The sequence below is a fragment of the Lissotriton vulgaris genome, chromosome 11 (genome assembly GCF_964263255.1).
Source record: "Lissotriton vulgaris chromosome 11, aLisVul1.2, whole genome shotgun sequence".
Taxonomy (NCBI): Eukaryota; Metazoa; Chordata; class Amphibia; order Caudata; family Salamandridae; genus Lissotriton; species Lissotriton vulgaris.
In genome coordinates this window covers 869,109,715-869,128,545 of record NC_141699.1, presented here as the reverse complement: position 1 = coordinate 869,128,545, position 18,831 = coordinate 869,109,715, and the positions used below count along the sequence as shown (strand labels likewise).

The 18,831-nt window shown below is 51.8% G+C and overlaps 1 protein-coding gene across 1 annotated transcript in view; it reads right to left on the bottom strand.

The window, feature by feature from the left end:
• Positions 1-2,185, bottom strand: part of SLC25A36 (solute carrier family 25 member 36) — a 476,578-nt gene extending 474,393 nt beyond the window's left edge. The window contains exon 1 of the mRNA XM_086944018.1: positions 1,944-2,185. Coding sequence (XP_086800144.1) covers positions 1,944-1,984 — 41 coding nt within the window. The 5' untranslated portion in view covers positions 1,985-2,185. The remainder of the gene's footprint in view (positions 1-1,943) is intronic.
• Positions 2,186-18,831: the final 16,646 nt, after the last annotated feature.

Sequence of the window (18,831 nt, the reverse complement as noted above, 5' to 3'; positions counted from 1 at the left end):
CTTGTATGGTAAACGCGGTTGCCTATAGACACTGCACCCGCATCCTGTGGGCCTCCTATGTCCTAACCTTCGTTAATCCAGTGTAGGCCCAGCGATTCCCTAGGCCCTAAACCTGTTCATTGTTCATGACGTGGTTCTTATACCACTTTCTTAATATATGGTTTGAGTGGCCATCCGGCCTATCCATAATTGTGCAGCTTATTGTATGTTATACTGTGTTCTTTGTTTGACGTTTGTGCTTCTGTGCTCATAAAGAGTATAGGGGATTATTCTAGAAATAAATACATATATTATTATAATATATAACTTGTGTGGTGTCCTTTCATTTGGTATTAAAAGGATTGCATATGGTAAAACAGCTGGCTTCACGTGCCCTCTTGAGTTTAGCCTAAGACTGCTTTGTCCTCGTTACCATTAGGATAGCTGGTCTATAAGGTGCAAAAGGTATAAAACCGCTGACGCACACAGTGTAGTCAAGTTCCTTGATGACGTGTTTACGCGTGAAGGTCTACCCAAACAGGTCATCAGTGACAACGGGGCACAGTTCATGTCTGATACATTCAGGGATTACTTACAAAAACACCAAATTGCACACAAAACCACATCCGTTTATCACCAGCGGGAAATGGGGCTGTTGAACGATTCAACAGAGTAATCAAAGGAATTGTCCAGTTAACTAACAGCAATAACCTAAGCTGAAACAGGTGGCACTCAAAACAGTGTGGGCTTACCGCATCACATCATGTGAAACCATGGGGCATAGCCCTTTTGAGCTCATGAGGGAGAAGGACTCCCTTGACCAACGACAATGTGGGTTGGGTTAAGGCAGCCAAGAGAGTACACTGGTCCTCCAATCTTGTCAGAGAAAGGCTTGTGCATGCGCAGTCCAAATGTAAAGAAAGATACGACAACAAGCACTGGTGTAAACTAGTGAAGCTCAATATAGGAGACATGGTCCAGGTCAAAACAAGTGGCCACATTGGAAAGGGTCAGGACAGATATACTACTCCCTTATCTGTGCATGAGGTGTACTGCAATTCTGCACTCTTGAGCGATGGTAGGGTGCGGCACTTCTCCTCTCTCTCTCCCTACAGACAAACCACAGAAATTCCCGAGAGAACCATGCCCACGGATTTGACAAATGAATGCCCCGAAAAGATCAAACGCAGTGAAACACACAACAATGCTTCAGACTACTATTCTATGAGTTTCACCCCTCACCACTGCGCACAGCAACATAAGACAGCCCATGTCTGAACCATTTCACACACCACTACATCTTTGTACCCCAGGGAGAGTTAGAAGACTGCTGCCTTCTATACCCCCACGTGACGCTCACCTACCCATCAGCAGGAGCAGGGCAGGAAGGTGGCTTTTGCCACCAGTTAAACTTTGATTACATATGTGAGTAAATTGAAATTGCATGCATATTGTTTTCTTCTTCCATTTTTCTTTTCATTTTCCGTCTCTCCCTCTATCCTTTTCTCCCGTCTCCAGGAAGGGATGTGTTGTGTTTTGCATACTTGTATCCCTGCGAGGACACCGTTCTTGAGCTGCACCCTTTGTGTCCCACCTGTACTGTCAGCAGCTGGCAACATATGACAGTTGACAGCTGATGACCGAGCGAGCAGCCGCTCACCTACGCTCCTACTCCGCAGGAGCCTGTGTTGGTGGATCACTAAAGAACTCAACTTAATACAACGTGTTCGTTACAGCGTTTTCAATATTATACACAACAAGCCATAGTTGCTGCTTATTTATCTTATGCAACTACCAACCATTGACAAACCCAATAGACCCGACTTTGCAGGTATGATTTTACTGTATGAAGCTTCACTGCTTTAAGACTGCGAGTACTGCATCCTCGCGACATCAAGCGAGCTCCTTACGGAATCACACCTCCACGGTCATAACCCTCCCTCTACACAAGACTTTCCTCTTACCCTCCAGCAAAGAGATGAACCAGCGTGTCCCTTTGGTTCATCCTCGCTCATGCCGAGGAGAAGTGCAACAGCGGCTCCCTGCAGGACCCTGCAGAAAGTCCAGCGTTGAAGTGACGAGCAACCCAAGACCCGACAGACCGCTCCTCCAATCCATACACAGCTGCATTACCTTCCTCTAAAAAACCTCACGCTAAAAACTACTTTTCGTTTCAACGTTAGCAGCTGAAGCACGCATGCGCAACGCAATCTATCCGCCCCTATGGCTCTTTCATATTGAAACTACACAGACAAACCAATTTCTTAATTGGCTAAACCACCGGATATAACGTCACAGCTCTCGCTCGCACTCTCCCTCTCTTTCTCCCACATCCATCCATTCTCTCCTCGCTCCTCCTCACGTGACGTCACTCGCAGCCACGGCTTGTTAAGAGAAATAGTGGGTAAAATATTCCGACGCTAAAGGCGTTGGGGTTTTAATATCTGGCCAGCAGTTTAATTTAGTTGTGCGCAAAGTGGTACAGCACTGGAAACAAAACGCGTGATATTTAATTAGTTATGCATTTTTATATAGCGAGGTGTCAGAGCGCTTCACAATAAGAACAGTAATGATACATGAGGAGAAAATTAGAAGTGAACAAATTACAAAAGCAAACGTTAAATTACATGAGGCAAAAGTGACAAATGTGAGCAAACAAAATACAAGAGGTAGCAAACGGTAGATTACAGGAGGAAAAAAAAGTGACCTGTGCAAGTTACAAAAGCGTACAAAGTACCAGTAGAGGTATAATACTGCAATAAATGGCAGACACTCAAACACAATCAATCAATCAGTTAGTTTGTAAAGCGCGCTACTCACCCGTTAGGGTCTCAAGGCAGGGGCGTGGGGGGGGCGGCGCTGCAGCTAGTGGTCGAAGAGCCAGGTCTTGAGTAGTCTCCTGAAGGCCAGGAAATCTGTGGTCTGTCGTAAGTGTAGGGGGAGAGCGTTCCAGGTGACAGCGGCGCGGTGGGAGAAGGATCTGCCCCCAGAGGTGGCTCTGTGGATGCGCGGGACGGCGGCCAGGGATAGGTCGGCGGAGCGGAGCCTCCTGTTGGGTACGTATAGGGAGAGCCTGCTGTTGAGGTAGGCTGGGCCGGTCTTGTGGAGTGCTTTGTGTGCGTGGATCATGAGTTTGAAAGTGATTCTTTTGTCGACGGGGAGCCAGTGCAGGTCTCTCAGGTGCGGGGTGATGTGGTCTCTGCGTGGGACGTCTAGGACCAGGCGCGCAGAGGCGTTCTGGATTCTTTGGAGTCTGCTGATGAGTTTGGACGGGGCTCCGGCGTAGAGGGCGTTTCCGTAATAGAGTCGGCTGCTGATGAGGGCGTGGGTGACTGTTTTCCGCGTGTTAGTTGGGATCCATCTGTAGATCTTGCGGATCATACGGAGGGTGTGGAAGCATGATGAGGAGACTGAGTTGACTTGGTTGGTCATGCTGAGCTTGGAGTCGAGGATGACCCCCAGGTTGCGTGCGCGGTTGGTTGGTGCCGGGGGGGGGTTCCCAGGGATTGAGGCCACCAGGAGTCGTCCCACGCCAAGGGGTTGGGCCCGAGGATGAGGATCTCTGTCTTATCCGTGTTCAGCTTGAGCCGGCTTGCCTCCATCCAGTTGGCGACGGCCTTAATACCCAGGTGCAGGTTGGATTTGGCGGTGAGGGGGTCCTTGGTGAGGGAGAGGATCAGCTGGGTGTCGTCGGCGTAGGAGATTATGTTGAGGTCATGTAGTCTGGCGATGCGCACGAGGGGAGCCATGTAGACGTTGAACAGCGTTGGGCTAAGGGAGGATCCCTGTGGGACACCGCAGATGGGTTTGGTGGTTCCGGATTGGAATGGGGGGAGGCGGACTCTCTGGGTTCTGTCGGTGAGGAAGGAGGTGGTCTAGTCCAGGGCCTTTTTTCGGAGCCCTGTGTCGTAGAGGCGTGTGCGAAGTGTGTGGTGGCAGACGGTGTCGAAGGCGGCGGAGAGGTCCAAGAGGATGAGGATGAGGGCTGCTGTCTCGCCGTTGTCGAGTAGGATTCTGATGTCGTCTGTGGCGGCTATGAGGGCGGTCTCGGTGCTGTGGTTGCTGCAGAAATCAGACTGGGAGGGGTCCAGGATGCCATTGTCTTCTAGGTAGCTGGTGAGCTGGGTGCTGACGGTCTTTTTGAATTACTTTTGCTGGGAACGGAAGCAGGGAGATGGGCCGGAAGTTCTTGAGGTCGCTCGGGTCCGCCTTGGGCTTTTTTAGTAGGGCGTTGATCTCGGCGTGCTTCCAGCTCTCACAAGAACAAACGTTACGTAGGCAATGGTTGGCACTTGTGCAAGTATCTAGAGCAAACAAAATGTAAGAGGTAGCAAACAGTGTGTTACAAGAGAAAAGTGACGTGTGCATGTTACAAAAGAGTACCAAACACAGGTTGAAGGATAATACTGCAATAAATGGCAGAAACTCAAACCACAAGAACACACTGGGAAGGCACTTCCATAGTCATGGAGAATAGAATTTCTATAATGGAAGGTCTTCCTTCAGATTATAGAGAGAGCGTGAATTACATTTGGAAATGTCTTTGAAGGAGGAGAACTTTGAAGTCAGTTTTGAAGGCCTGGGAGGAGGTGGTGGTCCAGAGCTGAGGCAGAAGTGAGTTCCAGATTCTCACCGCGTTGCTTGAAAAGGATTGGGCCATCGATGTTTCCTTCTTGAAAGTGGGAGGTTCAAGCAGTAAATTTTCCGCATTACGTGATGGTCTAGAGCCTCCAGTGCCTATGGTGCTCTGGGTCATTTTTTTTCCTTTTGAATTCTGGGGCTAGTCCTGTTTTAAAATGGATGAACAACGCTAGAAGTCCCAGAATTTAAAGAAAACCCTTATCCTGGTTGTAGGAAGGGGGAGGCTCTAGTTGGCGCAGTGCAACACTAGCGACAAGCAGGGACTCTCTCTTCCTCGTCAGGGCTGAGGGTTACCTTCCAGACAACCTCTGCTTACCCTCTAGGTAGTGCGGCTTAAGCAGTCGTAGGCTAATCTTTGGGGCACATAGGGTTAAACACTTGCAATACTACACCCTCACAACCAACCCACCACACAATGAGACCAAACTGTATTCTGTAAAAATATATATCTTTATATAGATTTTAAGCAGGCTTGTGAATACAGTTAACGAACTTTCAAATAGCGGTTCCAAATTACTTAGTTCAGGTTGCCACAGTTCTTTCTAGCAATAAGCGTTCTTTAGGGCCTTCTGGCCGGTTCAACAAAGTTCTTGTGGAGCGGGCGGCTTCCAGGGGAGCTGTCCCACGTCGCGTTGCCTTCCCGGGGTCGCTGTTCGTTGCGGCTCTCAGCCGAGCAGGTCACGGGTCATCCGGGGCAGCGGTGGTCTGTGGCGGCAGGGTCCTTTCCTCGTCATTCGCTCCGACCCTGGAGGCGGCGGCGGTGTGGTGGCGGCAAGTGGCAGTACGGTCCTCAAGTGCAGGACGTACCCAGCCAAGTGCTGGTGCAGCTGTGCGCTCACAGCTGAGCTGTCGGGCAAGATACCGACTCAGAGGACTCTCACAGGGCGACTGTCCGTCTTTGCGAATGGATTGGCTGCTCGTGGCGCAGTCAACTCGAGAGCTCGGACCGGACGGGTCCTCCTTCGCTTTGCTCTCGGGCTCCCGGTGCAGTTGCGGTCACGGTGTTCGGGCCAGCGGCGGCTGGACCTCACTTTGCTTTCGCTGTTGCTTTGGGCCCCGGTCACGGTGGTCAGGTGGATCTCGTTGCCTTGGAGGAGATTCCTCCGTCGGTACTGCAGCGATAAGCAGCACACACAGTCGCTTTCTTCAGGGTGTAGCGCCCACTGGTCCTGGGGCGCTGGTCAGGGGGCAAGTTCACAACAAGCCCTTGGAGATCTCTCAGCAGAGTTTGGCACAAAGTCTTGTAAAGCAAAAGTCTTCTCGTAGTCTTTCCTTTTTCCTCTCCTTCGGCAGCAAGGCACCAGACACAGGCAAGAGACAGCACCCTTCCTTGTCCTTCACGGTCCTTCTCGTCGGGCAGAGTTCCTTCTGTAGCCCAAACCGATCTAACTTCCAAGGAGCAGGGCTCCTTCTTTTATAAGGCATTTCTTTTGTTCTCGCAGGCCAGGGGGGCCTTTGCATAGCCACTTTCAGTCCTTGAGTACTCCGGCGGGTGTAATCCGGCTTCTGCTTTCAGTGTGAGGGGCAGGCGCATCAGACGCCCCACAGGAGGTGGAGCCAGCATTGTGCGGACAGGGGTAGCCAGAGTACCTTGTTGATGGGGGCTTCGCCCTTCCTGGGCCAGGTGTCGGCTGAGTCATCAGTCGCTCCCCAGGAGGGTGGAGCCAGCATTGTGGTGGCAGAGCACAGCAAGATCCAGAGTCAAGAGCCACTCCTACCTCCCACTAAGGTGTAATCTGCGCATTCACCACCTGTCATCTCCCCAGCCCTGTCACTCACACATCCCAGACAGTCAGATACACATACCAGCAGAGGCGGACTGAAATGGTTAGGCAAGCAAATGCTAACTTTCTAAAAGTAGCATTTGCAAACCCAGGATACTAAAATAAACTTGACTACAAGAAATATTTTATCATCCTGAGTTCAGGCATACTAAACATGACTCGCTACCATGCTCCTTGAGCCTGCTGGGATTATAGGGTGTAATAATTCCAGCAGCTCAGTCTGGCCTAATGGAGCAGGTAGCCTTCAATAGTGAAATACGGTTTTGGTTGTAAGTCACTACTAGGACATGCCACACACATCAGGGCTTGTCCTACCTTACACCTACAACGCACCCTGCCCGCAGGCCTACCATAGGGGTGACTAATATGTAGTCAAAGGAAGGTTCGGGGGCTGGCAAGTGGGTGCACTTGCCCAGCTAGCGTGACAGTACGAGACCGCACGCGGGTTCTGCGGTCGCAGTTCCCAGACACATCTTTACGGCTGCTTCGGTGGGTGGCGCAACCAGCGCTGCAGGCCCACCAGCAGTATTGGCATCTACAAGCCCCGGCACTCCTAGTGCACTTTACTAGGGACTAACAGTAAATCCAATGAACCAATCATGGATACCAATCGCATGTACAATTTACAGTAGGGAGCACTTGCACTGCGGCACGGGTCGGCCGTGGCGCAGTGCCCTGAGTATCGGAAAACCAGCAAAACATCGGAGGCACATCAGCAAAAAGGGGAAGGGAAACTCACGCCAAGGTGCCAGGTCTAACATGTGTCCCCTCCAGCTGAAATGTGGGGGGAACTACCCTTCCCCAGGGAGTTCCACCTCACTAAGGCGGAAAAATCTGGACAGACCGTCAGCGTTGGCGTGATCGGTGCCGGGGCGGTGTTCCACCGTAAAGTCCATACTCTGTAGAGAAATGGACCACCTCAACAGTTTCGGGTTCTCACCCCTCATTTGCATCAACCATCTGAGGGGCCTGTGGTCCGTCTGAACTCGGAAGTGAGACCCAAACAAGTAGGGTCTTAGCTTCTTTAGCGCCCAGACCACAGCAAATGCTTCACGCTCTATTGCACTCCACCTACTTTCCCGTGGAAGTAACCTCCTACTTATGAAGGCTACGGGTTGGTCAAAGCCCTCCTCAGTCATCTGTGAAAGAACAGCCCCTACACCATGCTCTGAAGCGTCTGTTTGCACTATGAATTCCTTGGAGAAATCAGGAGCCAGGAGCACGGGCGCCGTGCACATGGCAGTCTTCAGGGTGTCAAAAGCCTTCTGACAGGTGTCAGTCCAAATCACATTCCTGGGCTGCTTTTTCGAAGTCAGCTCTGTCAAGGGGGTCACAATCGTGCCATAGCCCTTGACAAACCTCCTGTAATACCCAGTGAGCCCCAGGAAGGCTCTCACTGCAGTCTGGGTCTTGGGGGGTTCCCAAGCCAGGATGGTCTCAATTTTGGGTTGCAAGGGTGCTACCTTGCCACTCCCAACTTGGTGTCCCAAGTACACCACTGAACCCTGCCCAATCTGGCACTTGCTTGCCTTGATTGTGAGGCCTGCTCTGCGCAGGGCCATCAATACTTCCCAGAGGTGTTGCAGGTGTTCTGGCCAGGTGCCACTGAACACCGCAATGTCATCCAGGTAGGCGGCACTGAACTCGTCCAGCCCAGCCAACACCTGGTTGACCAATCTATGAAAGGTGGCAGGGGCATTCTTCATCCCAAATGGCATAACCCAGAACTGGAAATGCCCATCTGGTGTCGAGAATGCCGACCTCTCCTTTGCCCCATCGGTCAAGGCGATCTGCCAGTACCCAGACGTCAAATCAAACGTACTGAAGAACCGAGCAGCCCCTAGCCGATCAATGAGCTCATCAGCTCTGGGGATGGGGTGCGCGTCAGTCTTCGTGACTGAATTGAGTCCTCTGTAGTCCACACAGAACCGTAGTTCGGGTGTGGCTCCCGGCGCAGCAGCCTTTGGGACCAAGACCACGGGGCTGGACCAAGGACTGCTGGAAGACTCAACCACCCCAAGGGCAACCATCTTGGAGACCTCCTCCTTGATGCAGGCCCGGACCCTGTCAGTCACTCTGTAAGCCTTATGCTTCACAGGTAAGCTGTCTCCAGTGTCCACATCATGGACGCACCAATCTGTGACACTCGGAACCAGGGAGAACAGATCTGGAAACTGCCCCAGCAACTGGCGGCAGTCTTCCTGTTGTTCGGTGGTCAGGGTGGGTGAGAGGTTAACTCCATCCACTGACCCATCTTTCTCACAGGCCACTAAGAGGTCAGGAAGAGGCTCCGACTCCTCCTCCATTCCGTCATCAGTCGCCAACAACATGCCCACTTCGGACCTTCGTAAGTGGGGCTTGAGGCGGTTGACATGTAGGACCCTCAAAGGGTTCCTGGGCGTCTTCATGTCCACCAAGTATGTCACTGGGCTCTTGCGCTCCACAACCTCAAATGGGCATGTCCACTTATCCTGAAGGGCACAGGGCTCCACTGGGGCCAGGACATACACCTCTTGTCCAGGCTGAAGCTCGACCAGGGTGGCATTCTGGTCGTACCACCGCTTCATCTCCTCCTGGCTCGCTTCCAGATTTGCCTCGGCAAGTTGTCTGAAGCGTCTGGTTTGGTTTCTGAAGGCCAGCATGTAGCTATATACATTCTGGGGAGGTTTCCTGGGAGATTGCTCCCAGCCTTCCTTTACCAAACTCAGTGGTCCTCTCACGGGGTGACCGTACAGCAGTTCAAAGGGGCTGAACCCTAGGGACTTCTGTGGTACCTCGCGATATGCAAAGAGCAGGCATGGTAAGAGGACGTCCCACTTACGCCTCATCGGACCTTCCAGGCGGTATGCACCTGTTACAACGCATTTTTTACTCCGCACTACCACTACAACGCAGGCATTACAACGCATACCATTACAACGCATTGCGCTGGGGGGCGCTCTAGGATAAGAGGTAAGTTTAATTTACTATCCAACACCTTCCCTAGGGTCCACGGGGACTGGAGTTAGAATAGTAAATTATACTTACCACTATCCAGCACCCCAAAGCGCTATGCGTTGTAACGGTATGCGTTGTAAATACCGCGTTGTAATGGTATGCGGAGTAAAAGTATGCGTTGTAACATCATATATCCCTTCCAGGCCCATGATCATGCCTTTCAGGGTTCGGTTGAATCTCTCAACCAACCCGTTACCTTGGGGATGGTAAGGTGTGGTGAACTTATACGTTACGCCACACTCTTGCCAAAGGGACTTCATATACTTGGATATGAAGTTGGTCCCCCTGTCGCTCACCACCTCTAGAGGGAATCCTACTCGTGAGAAAATTCCCATCAGTGCACGTCCCACCACGGGGGCCGTCACTGTCCTCAGAGGGATGGCTTCAGGGTACCGGGTGGCATGGTCCACCAAGACCAGGATGAACCTGTTGCCCATGGCTGTCTTGGGGTCCAGAGGCCCAACAATGTCAATACCCACTCGCTGGAATGGCGTACCGACCACAGGGAAGGGTTGGAGGGGAGCCTTGTTCTTCCCTCCGCTCTTCCCACTTGCCTGGCAAGTCGGACAGGTTCTACAATGAGCGTCTGAGCTCTTGTGCATTTGGGGCCAGTAAAAGTGGGTGACAAGCCGGTCAAGCCGGTCATAGGTCTTGTCCATCCCCAAATGTCCTGCTAAAGGCACATCGTGAGCCAGACCCAGTAGGAAGGCCCTGAACTTCTGGGGTACCACCAGCACACGGGCGGACCCAGGTTCAGCAGCCTTAGGCTCTGAATACAGGAGGTCGTTCTCCCAGTACACGTAATGTGTTTTGGCCTGAACACCATTGGCCTGGTCTGCAGCCTGCTGCCGCATACCCACGAGAGAAGGGCATTCTTTCTGCTCCTTGCAGAATTCCTCCCTGGAGGGTCCTCCTTCTTGCTGCCAATGGGTCAGCTCAGGCAGGTCCCCCAGTTCGGCAATCTGTTCCCCTGTAGGCTCCAGGGCATCCCCCTCAAGGTCTGCTTCCTCCTGGACCGTGGGAACTTCAGGGACCGGTTTCCCGCGTCCCCTGCGCCTTCTCCCTAAGGCCGGTTCCTGGGCCTCTCCTTCAGGCCCCAGGACCTCTTGATCACCCCTACTGGCTGCCATTGACCGGGTGGTCACGCACGCCCAGTCAGGCAGACCCACCATCCGCAGGTGAGTCGTCTTCTCCACCTTTTCCCAAGGGGAGTTGTGAGAAGGTGGCCTGATATGCAGTGCTCACTATTCTAGTGAACACTATGTATCAGTCCAGCAACCCTTATTGATGATTGGTTGTAAGTCAACCTTATAGACCAGCTTTCCTAGTAGCGTGGATACAAGCAGTCTAAGGCTAAAGACTCGAGAGGGCGTGTTAAGCCAGCTGTTATACCACGTATACCCCTTGAACACCAAGTGAAAGGACACCACACAAGTGTTATGAAAATAAACAGTTATTTATTAAAGATCACAACAGCCCTGTACTCTTTATGAGGACAGGGTACTAAGCACAAACCAAATCTCTTACAAAAATACTTAAGTTAGCACAGTATATACAAATGCCCGAGGGGCACGGAAAACCATATACTTGAAAAGTGGAATGCAAAATTACTAGCAGGTAAGTACAGTACTAATAGGCTTTGGAATCGCTAGGACTTGACTATAGAATCGTTAGATTACTTCTAGGAGACCCAGGGGACTCGGGTGCAGTGTGTGCACTCTCACGCGAGATGCGGGACAAAGTCTATGGTAGCTAGAAATTGCAAAGTTAGTGTTCTCGGGCGAACCCGACCTGGTAGGGAGAAAACGAAAGTAGATTCTGACCCTTGGATAGTGAGGCTATGCTGGGGCACCGAAATGCCGAAGTTACCTAGCCCAGGGGCTGCAGCTGCATAGGACTCAAAAGACGTCGGGAATCCTCGTTGACGGACCAGGAGCCTGGAAGAAAGAAGTTGCTGGCAGGCGACCAGTGAAGAAAGTTCGGTGGATCCAAGCCTGGATCGATGGAAGATGACACCTGAAAGCAGAGGGGACCAAGTTCGAGACTACTAGCCAGTAGTCAGTGGGCACCAGGAGGGCACCGGATGGTAGCCACCTCGACAAGGCGTGTGGGTGACGCTGGGCTCGGAGATCTTACGGACCAGGAGGCGTTGTCGGCGACCAGGAAGGAGGATCGAGCTGTCCCACGAAGATAGAAGCTGTCGGCGTCGCTGGACCCAGGATTGGGCAACAAAGCCTTGGCAAATTCAAGCCCACGCGGTGGACCTAAAATGGCGTCTGGAGTGGACCAGGAGGGTCCGGGGTGCCTCTCTTCAAGAAGGAAGCAAGGGCCAGTCTGGAGCAACCAGACCAGCAGCAGTGATGTCGTCGGGCGTCGTTCAGAAGGCCACAAGCCAGCCGGCTAGTAGCCAAACAACGCGGTGCACAGCAAACAGCAGAAGGGCCCCACGCAGATCGTGGAGATGCAGGGAGGCTGATCTTGGGTGCTGAAGCTGCGCAGGGTCGGGGCTTCTCGGACCCCAAAGCACTCACCCGTGGAGGACACGGTGGGCTTGCAGTAAAGATGTCGTGCAGTCTTGGCGATCGTCGGTCCCTCGAGGTCTCGTCGCACTCACGGTTCTCAGCTTGGCTGTAGAGGTGAGTAGAGGTCAGAGGTGCCAGGGAAGCCGGGTCTCGTCGAGCTGGGTCGTCGGATTCGTGATGAAGGACTTGCAGCAGACCGCAGTGTTCTTTAAGATGGTGCCTGCGGATGCAGGGTGACTACTCCTTAGCCACAAGGGAGAATCTTGATGAAGAAATCGTGAAGTCCTTTCGCAGAAAGTCGTATCTTGATTCCAAAGATGATCTAATTTGAACAGGGGGCCCGCTCCCATCTTTATACTAAAAAAGGGGGCTGACCCGGTGACTAGGTCCTGCCTATGGGTGGGACTAGGTGGGGGGTGGTTACACCCCTCAGCCATGCCGAACTTCCCCAGGCCAGGGGCTGGTGTGCCCCTGGAACTGGTTCAGACCGGCCTATGCGTAGTGAGCACCGGGGTGCCACTCAGCAGTCACCTTCCTGTAAAGCCCTGCCTACCCAGGATACACAAAACCATGTCTGGGACGGTGCTAGCACCGCCCCTGACAGGAAACCCTTTGTCCAGGCTCCCCTCGCTGGAAGGACTCCCAGCTGCAGGGGGTCAGACTCGTGTCTGTGGTGGCAGCATCCATTTTGTGGAGCTGAGGCTTCAGTTAACTTTAACCGGGGTTCACAGTTACATACATGTCGTGTCCCTCTAGAAGGGTGGAATGCTAACCCCGTCGCCAGAATTGGCGAGGGGTTAGTATTCCAATTCGTATGACACCTTACTCGACATGTTTTGATAAAGCAATACCAAAGTTAGCATTTAACCGCGAGGATTATAATGCACTTAAGAGTATATGGTATGCGATATCATGGAACAGCTATTAGGACTTGGTTCCGCAAGCTGCAGACAGGCTCAGCTCATGCCAGAGCACCATCTCACACGATTCCAAGCACTCTGCCTTCAGGATTGTCAAGGCCTGCCATAGGAGTGACTGATAGGAATCTGTGTGTCCATTTTGGGGTTAGGTATAGGTATACTACACCTACAGCAAAGGGTGATTACACGACTTTGCCCCAGCTGTCATGCAGCCAGTTGTGTCAAATTTAGGAGGCCAGCCAGGGGTGGCATAATACATGCTGCAGCCCCTGGCAGCCCTGGGTACACCTATGCCCTGAGTTACAGGGTCTGATAAGGTGGCCCAGTACCAATTGGAAATGTACCTAGGGTACATGGAATCCATTTTAAAGAGAGAGCAGTAGGCCTGGGGTCCTGATTGGCAGGGCCCCAGGTCGACTATGTCAAAAACCATCTAAAACACAGGGCAAAAAGTTGGGGGCAACCATAGTCAGGATGTACCTTCCTACACAACCCCCCCCCAAACGAAAGGAGATAAGGCTATCCTTGTCCAGGTAAGCCTCCATTACCTAAGTGGCCATATAAGGAAGGACCAGCTCTGGCTTGGTTTCCCCCTGTGTCATGGTCCACTAGGCAACCCCTCACCCTAAGGGTATCTGAGGGTCTCCACCATAGGGAATCTCTGTCTCTGGTGTGTCTTGGGAAAGAAGAAGGCTGATGTTGGGATGGAGTACTGAAGTGAGGCTCCTCTACCTTTGGGCTCAACTTCCTCCAATCACCATTCATCATGTGTGCCTTTCTTTCTTTAGCTGAGATGCACTGAGCTCTCAGGGTCAGCCTCTGGCTACCTAAAGCTGGAGGCTGAGTCCCTCTGTTTGGCTTACTGGAGGGACAGGTCAGGTCTGGGGTTTTTAGGCCCCATGTTTGGCTGTGCCCAACAGTGTCAAGCTGTGGGAGTTCCCTAACTACTTTTAAGGGGGATCCCTCAGGAGTCTGTTCTATTTTCACTTGGCTAGGTTTACCAGCTTCAGTGTTCCTAATCTGCTGATTAAGGGGTTCTTTTGGACAAGGGGCCCTTTGGGGTCCACCACTGGCCTCCCTGGTCTCTTCAGCCCTGGGCTTACTGAGGCAGGGTAGAGAGGTGCAGGTTACCTGCTCCAGACTGGGTCCCACCTGGGAAGGGTCCACTGCCATCAGGGGCTCTGCCAGGCTAGGCCTGACTACCTCTGGGGCAGTTCCTTCAACAGGGGTAGAGTCAGTTCCCTGAGGAGGCTGGCTCTCACCTAGTGTCTGGGAGGGGGAAGACTCTTCTTCCTCCTCAATGCTCTCTGTTTGAGTGGAGTGATCCATTGTTTCAGGCTTCACAACCTCACTATCTGTCTGAGTAGAGGCTGAGACCATTTCAACCTTGCCAACCTTTTCAGTAGGGCACTCAGTCTGTGTTTGGGCTGTGACTGTCACAGCCCTCCTATCCTGCTCTGGAAAGTCTGTCTGAGCCTGGGCAGTGGCTAACACTGCCCTTCCAACCTTTTCAGGGAGGAATGGTGCTGGGACTGGGGCTGTAGCTATTGCTGCCCCACTAACCTGTCTGGATAGGCCTATCATTCTGGAGTGAGTTTCTTGTTCCACCTCAGCCCATGCTGAGAGTTCCAGGTCATTCCCCAGTAAGCAATCTACAGGTAGGTTATCTGTCACTGCCACTCTCATGGGCCCTGTGACATTACCCCAGCTGAGCTTGACTACTGCCATGGGATGCCTTCTCTTCACTCCATGAATGTCTGTCACCTGATAAGTAAAACCAGGGGTCAGTTGAGCAGAGGGGACCAGATGGTCACTCACCATGGTGAGGCTGGCCCCTGTGTCTCTGAATGCCTCAACTTTCTGACCATTCACTAAAACTTCTTGTCTATACTTTCCCAAAATGTGAGGTCCAGTAGTGAAGTTGGCAAACCCCATGCCAGTCTCACAGACAAGAGTGTGGTCAGGGAACCTGGCTAGGCCATAGTCCTCCTGATTGCCCAAAGTAATGCCCACCACATTCTTGGGGGCACTCCCACCACCTGGGGGATTACCACTAGTGGTAACAGGAGGTTTAGGAGTATTACCTGGGGGTATATTTCCCTTATTACCATTTTTAGGGCAACTGGCATCACTTTTGTAATGACCCACCTGTTTACAGGTATGGCAATAAGGTTTCTTCTGTTCTGAAGGAGTGTTCTGGGACCCACCACCCTTGTTGGAGTTTTGGGGCCCTTGGGAAGTCTTCTCTGTGGATTTATCCCCACCCTTCTCTTGAGGCTTGGTTGATTCCTTTTTATGGTCACCACCCTGGTTTTTAGGCCTAACCCTGGTTCTGACCCATTTGTCTGCCCTCTTACCCAATTCCTGTGGAGAGGTCAGATCAGAGTCTACCAGGTGCTGATGTAATAACTGGTTCTGACAATTATTTAAGATTTGCTCCCTCATAATTAGATTATACAATCCTTTAAAATCAGTAACCTTACTACCCAGTAGCCAGCCTTCAAAAGCCTTAGTGGCACAATCAACAAAGTCAGTCCAATCTTGAGACTGAGTTTTCTGGGTGTCTCTGAACAGCATCCTGTATTGTTCAGTGGTTAAACCAAACCCATCAACCAGTGTATTCTTCAAGATTTTGTAATTGTTAGCATCCTCCACCCTTGTGGTGAGGAGCTTATCTCTACCTTTACCATCAAAGGAGTGCCACAAGATAGCTGCCCACTGACTTTGGGGAACACCCTGCACAGTGCAGGCTCTCTCCAAAGCAGTAATCCATTTGTGGATGTCATCCCCTTCTTTAAAGGGGGGCACTATCTTATTCAGGTGCTTTGTATCAAAACTCCTTTCCCTATTGCTAGGTTTATTGCTGCCACCAGTGGGCTGTAGCCCACATAATTCTTGCTCTCTAGCAAGGGCAAGTCTCTCTTTGGCCAGGGCAAGTTCTTCCCTTTCAATCCTCAGTTTGATTGCCCTTTCTTCAGCTTCATACACTCTCCTCTTAGGGGAAGACATCCCTCTGTGAGAAGAGTTGAGAGAGCCATTGGTTCGAAAGGATCTGTTAGAGCCTCTTGATAGAGACCTAACTCGTCCATTCCCAATGTTAAGCTGACCTGAGAGTGGGCCCAGGGGTGCCCTAGTACCAAGCTCATGTCTGCTTAAGTTGGACCTGGTTAGTCTATTGACTTCTACCTGTCCCTTATCTGCCTCATCCCCTGACAACTGGTCATCATCCTCATCCTCAGCATCATCTGCTTCCTGGAGGGGATGTTCCTGGCTATCAAAGGGTCCCTGTAAGGAGGGCAAACTTCCTTCTGGATTAGAAGGGTCTGGGTTACCAGCCCTACTGGCATCATAAGCCTCTAGGAGACCAATCAGAAAGGAAGTGGTGGGGTTAGACCCCTGTTTTAGTTTCCTGAGAGTACACACTTGTCTCATCTCATGGAAGCTAAGAGCAGTATATTTAGAAGGGACCTGTGGAGGGTCCACTGACACAAGGGGATACTCAGAGTTTCCTCCTTTGTCCGACATACTGTTTCTAGTGTGGTGTAAGTGATGCACCTACCTACACTATGTGTTTACCTACTGATCCCTTGCTAAGAGTTGCAGCCAAGGTGTGCTAGGCCTTGAGGAGCTGCAACAGCCGGTTCAGTAGAACTCAGAGTATTCTAAGCTTAGTTATATGTACTAACAGTACTTATGTGATCTTTCAACAAGATATTCTTAGGATACGTGTGGTAAAATAACAGCAAGCTCAAATCCCAACCGCTGCTCACCAATGTGAGAAGGTGGCCTGATATGCAGTGCTCACTATTCTAGTGAACACTATGTATCAGTCCAGCAACCCTTATTGATGATTGGTTGTAAGTCAACCTTATAGACCAGCTATCCTAGTAGCGTGGATACGAGCAGTCTAAGGCTAAAGACTCGGGAGGGCGTGTTAAGCCAGCTGTTATACCACGTATACCCCTTGAACACCAAGTGAAAGGACACCACACAAGTGTTATGAAAATAAACAGTTATTTATTAAAGATCACAACAGCCCTGTACTCTTTATGAGGACAGGGTACTAAGCACAAACCAAATCTCTTACAAAAATACTTAAGTTAGCACAGTATATACAAATGCCCGAGGGGCACGGAAAACCATATACTTGAAAAGTGGAATGCGAAATTACTAGCAGGTAAGTACAGTACTAATAGGCTTTGGAATCGCTAGGACTTGACTATAGAATCGTTAGATTACTTCTAGGAGACTCAGGGGACTCGGGTGCAGTGTGTGCACTCTCACGCGAGATGCGGGACAAAGTCTATGGTAGCTAGAAATTGCAAAGTTAGTGTTCTCGGGCGAACCCGACCTGGTAGGGAGAAAACGAAAGTAGATTCTGACCCTTGGATAGTGAGGCTATGCTGGGGCACCGAAATGCCGAAGTTACCTAGCCCAGGGGCTGCAGCTGCATAGGACTCAAAAGACGTCGGGAATCCTCGTTGACGGACCAGGAGCCTGGAAGAAAGAAGTTGCTGGCAGGCGACCAGTGAAGAAAGTTCGGTGGATCCAAGCCTGGATCGATGGAAGATGACACCTGAAAGCAGAGGGGACCAAGTTCGAGACTACTAGCCAGTAGTCAGTGGACACCAGGAGGGCACCGGATGGTAGCCACCTCGACAAGGCGTGTGGGTGACGCTGGGCTCGGAGATCTTACGGACCAGGGGGCGTTGTCGGCGACCAGGAAGGAGGATCGAGCTGTCCCACGAAGATAGAAGCTGTCGGCGTCGCTGGACCCAGGATTGGGCAACAAAGCCTTGGCAAATTCAAGCCCACGCGGTGGACCTAAAATGGCGTCTGGAGTGGACCAGGAGGGTCCGGGGTGCCTCTCTTCAAGAAGGAAGCAAGGGCCAGTCTGGAGCAACCAGACCAGCAGCAGTGATGTCGTCGGGCGTCGTTCAGAAGGCCACAAGCCAGCCGGCTAGTAGCCAAACAACGCGGTGCACAGCAAACAGCAGAAGGGCCCCACGCAGATCGTGGAGATGCAGGGAGGCTGATCTTGGGTGCTGAAGCTGCGCAGGGTCGGGGCTTCTCGGACCCCAAAGCACTCACCCGTGGAGGACACGGTGGGCTTGCAGTAAAGATGTCGTGCAGTCTTGGCGATCGTCGGTCCCTCGAGGTCTCGTCGCACTCACGGTTCTCAGCTTGGCTGTAGAGGTGAGTAGAGGTCAGAGGTGCCAGGGAAGCCGGTTCTCGTCGAGCTGGGTCGTCGGATTCGTGAAGAAGGACTTGCAGCAGACCGCAGTGTTCTTTAAGATGGTGCCTGCGGATGCAGGGTGACTACTCCTTAGCCACAAGGGAGAATCTTGATGAAGAAATCGTGAAGTCCTTTCGCAGAAAGTCGTATCTTGATTCCAAAGATGATCTAATTTGAACAGGGGGCCCGCTCCCATCTTTATACTAAAAAAGGGGGCTGACCCGGTGACTAGGTCCTGCCTATGGGTGGGACTAGGTGGGGGGTGGTTACACCCCTCAGCCATGCCGGACTTCCCCAGGCCAGGGGCTGGTGTGCCCCTGGAACTGGTTCAGACCGGCCTATGCGTAGTGAGCACCGGGGTGCCACTCAGCAGTCACCTTCCTGTAAAGCCCTGCCTACCCAGGATACACAAAACCATGTCTGGGACGGTGCTAGCACCGCCCCTGACAGGAAACCCTTTGTCCAGGCTCCCCTCGCTGGAAGGACTCCCAGCTGCAGGGGGTCAGACTCGTGTCTGTGGTGGCAGCATCCATTTTGTGGAGCTGAGGCTTCAGTTAACTTTAACCGGGGTTCACAGTTACATACATGTCGTGTCCCTCTAGAAGGGTGGAATGCTAACCCCGTCGCCAGAATTGGCGAGGGGTTAGTATTCCAATTCGTATGACACCTTACTCGACATGTTTTGATAAAGCAATACCAAAGTTAGCATTTAACCGCGAGGATTATAATGCACTTAAGAGTATATGGTATGC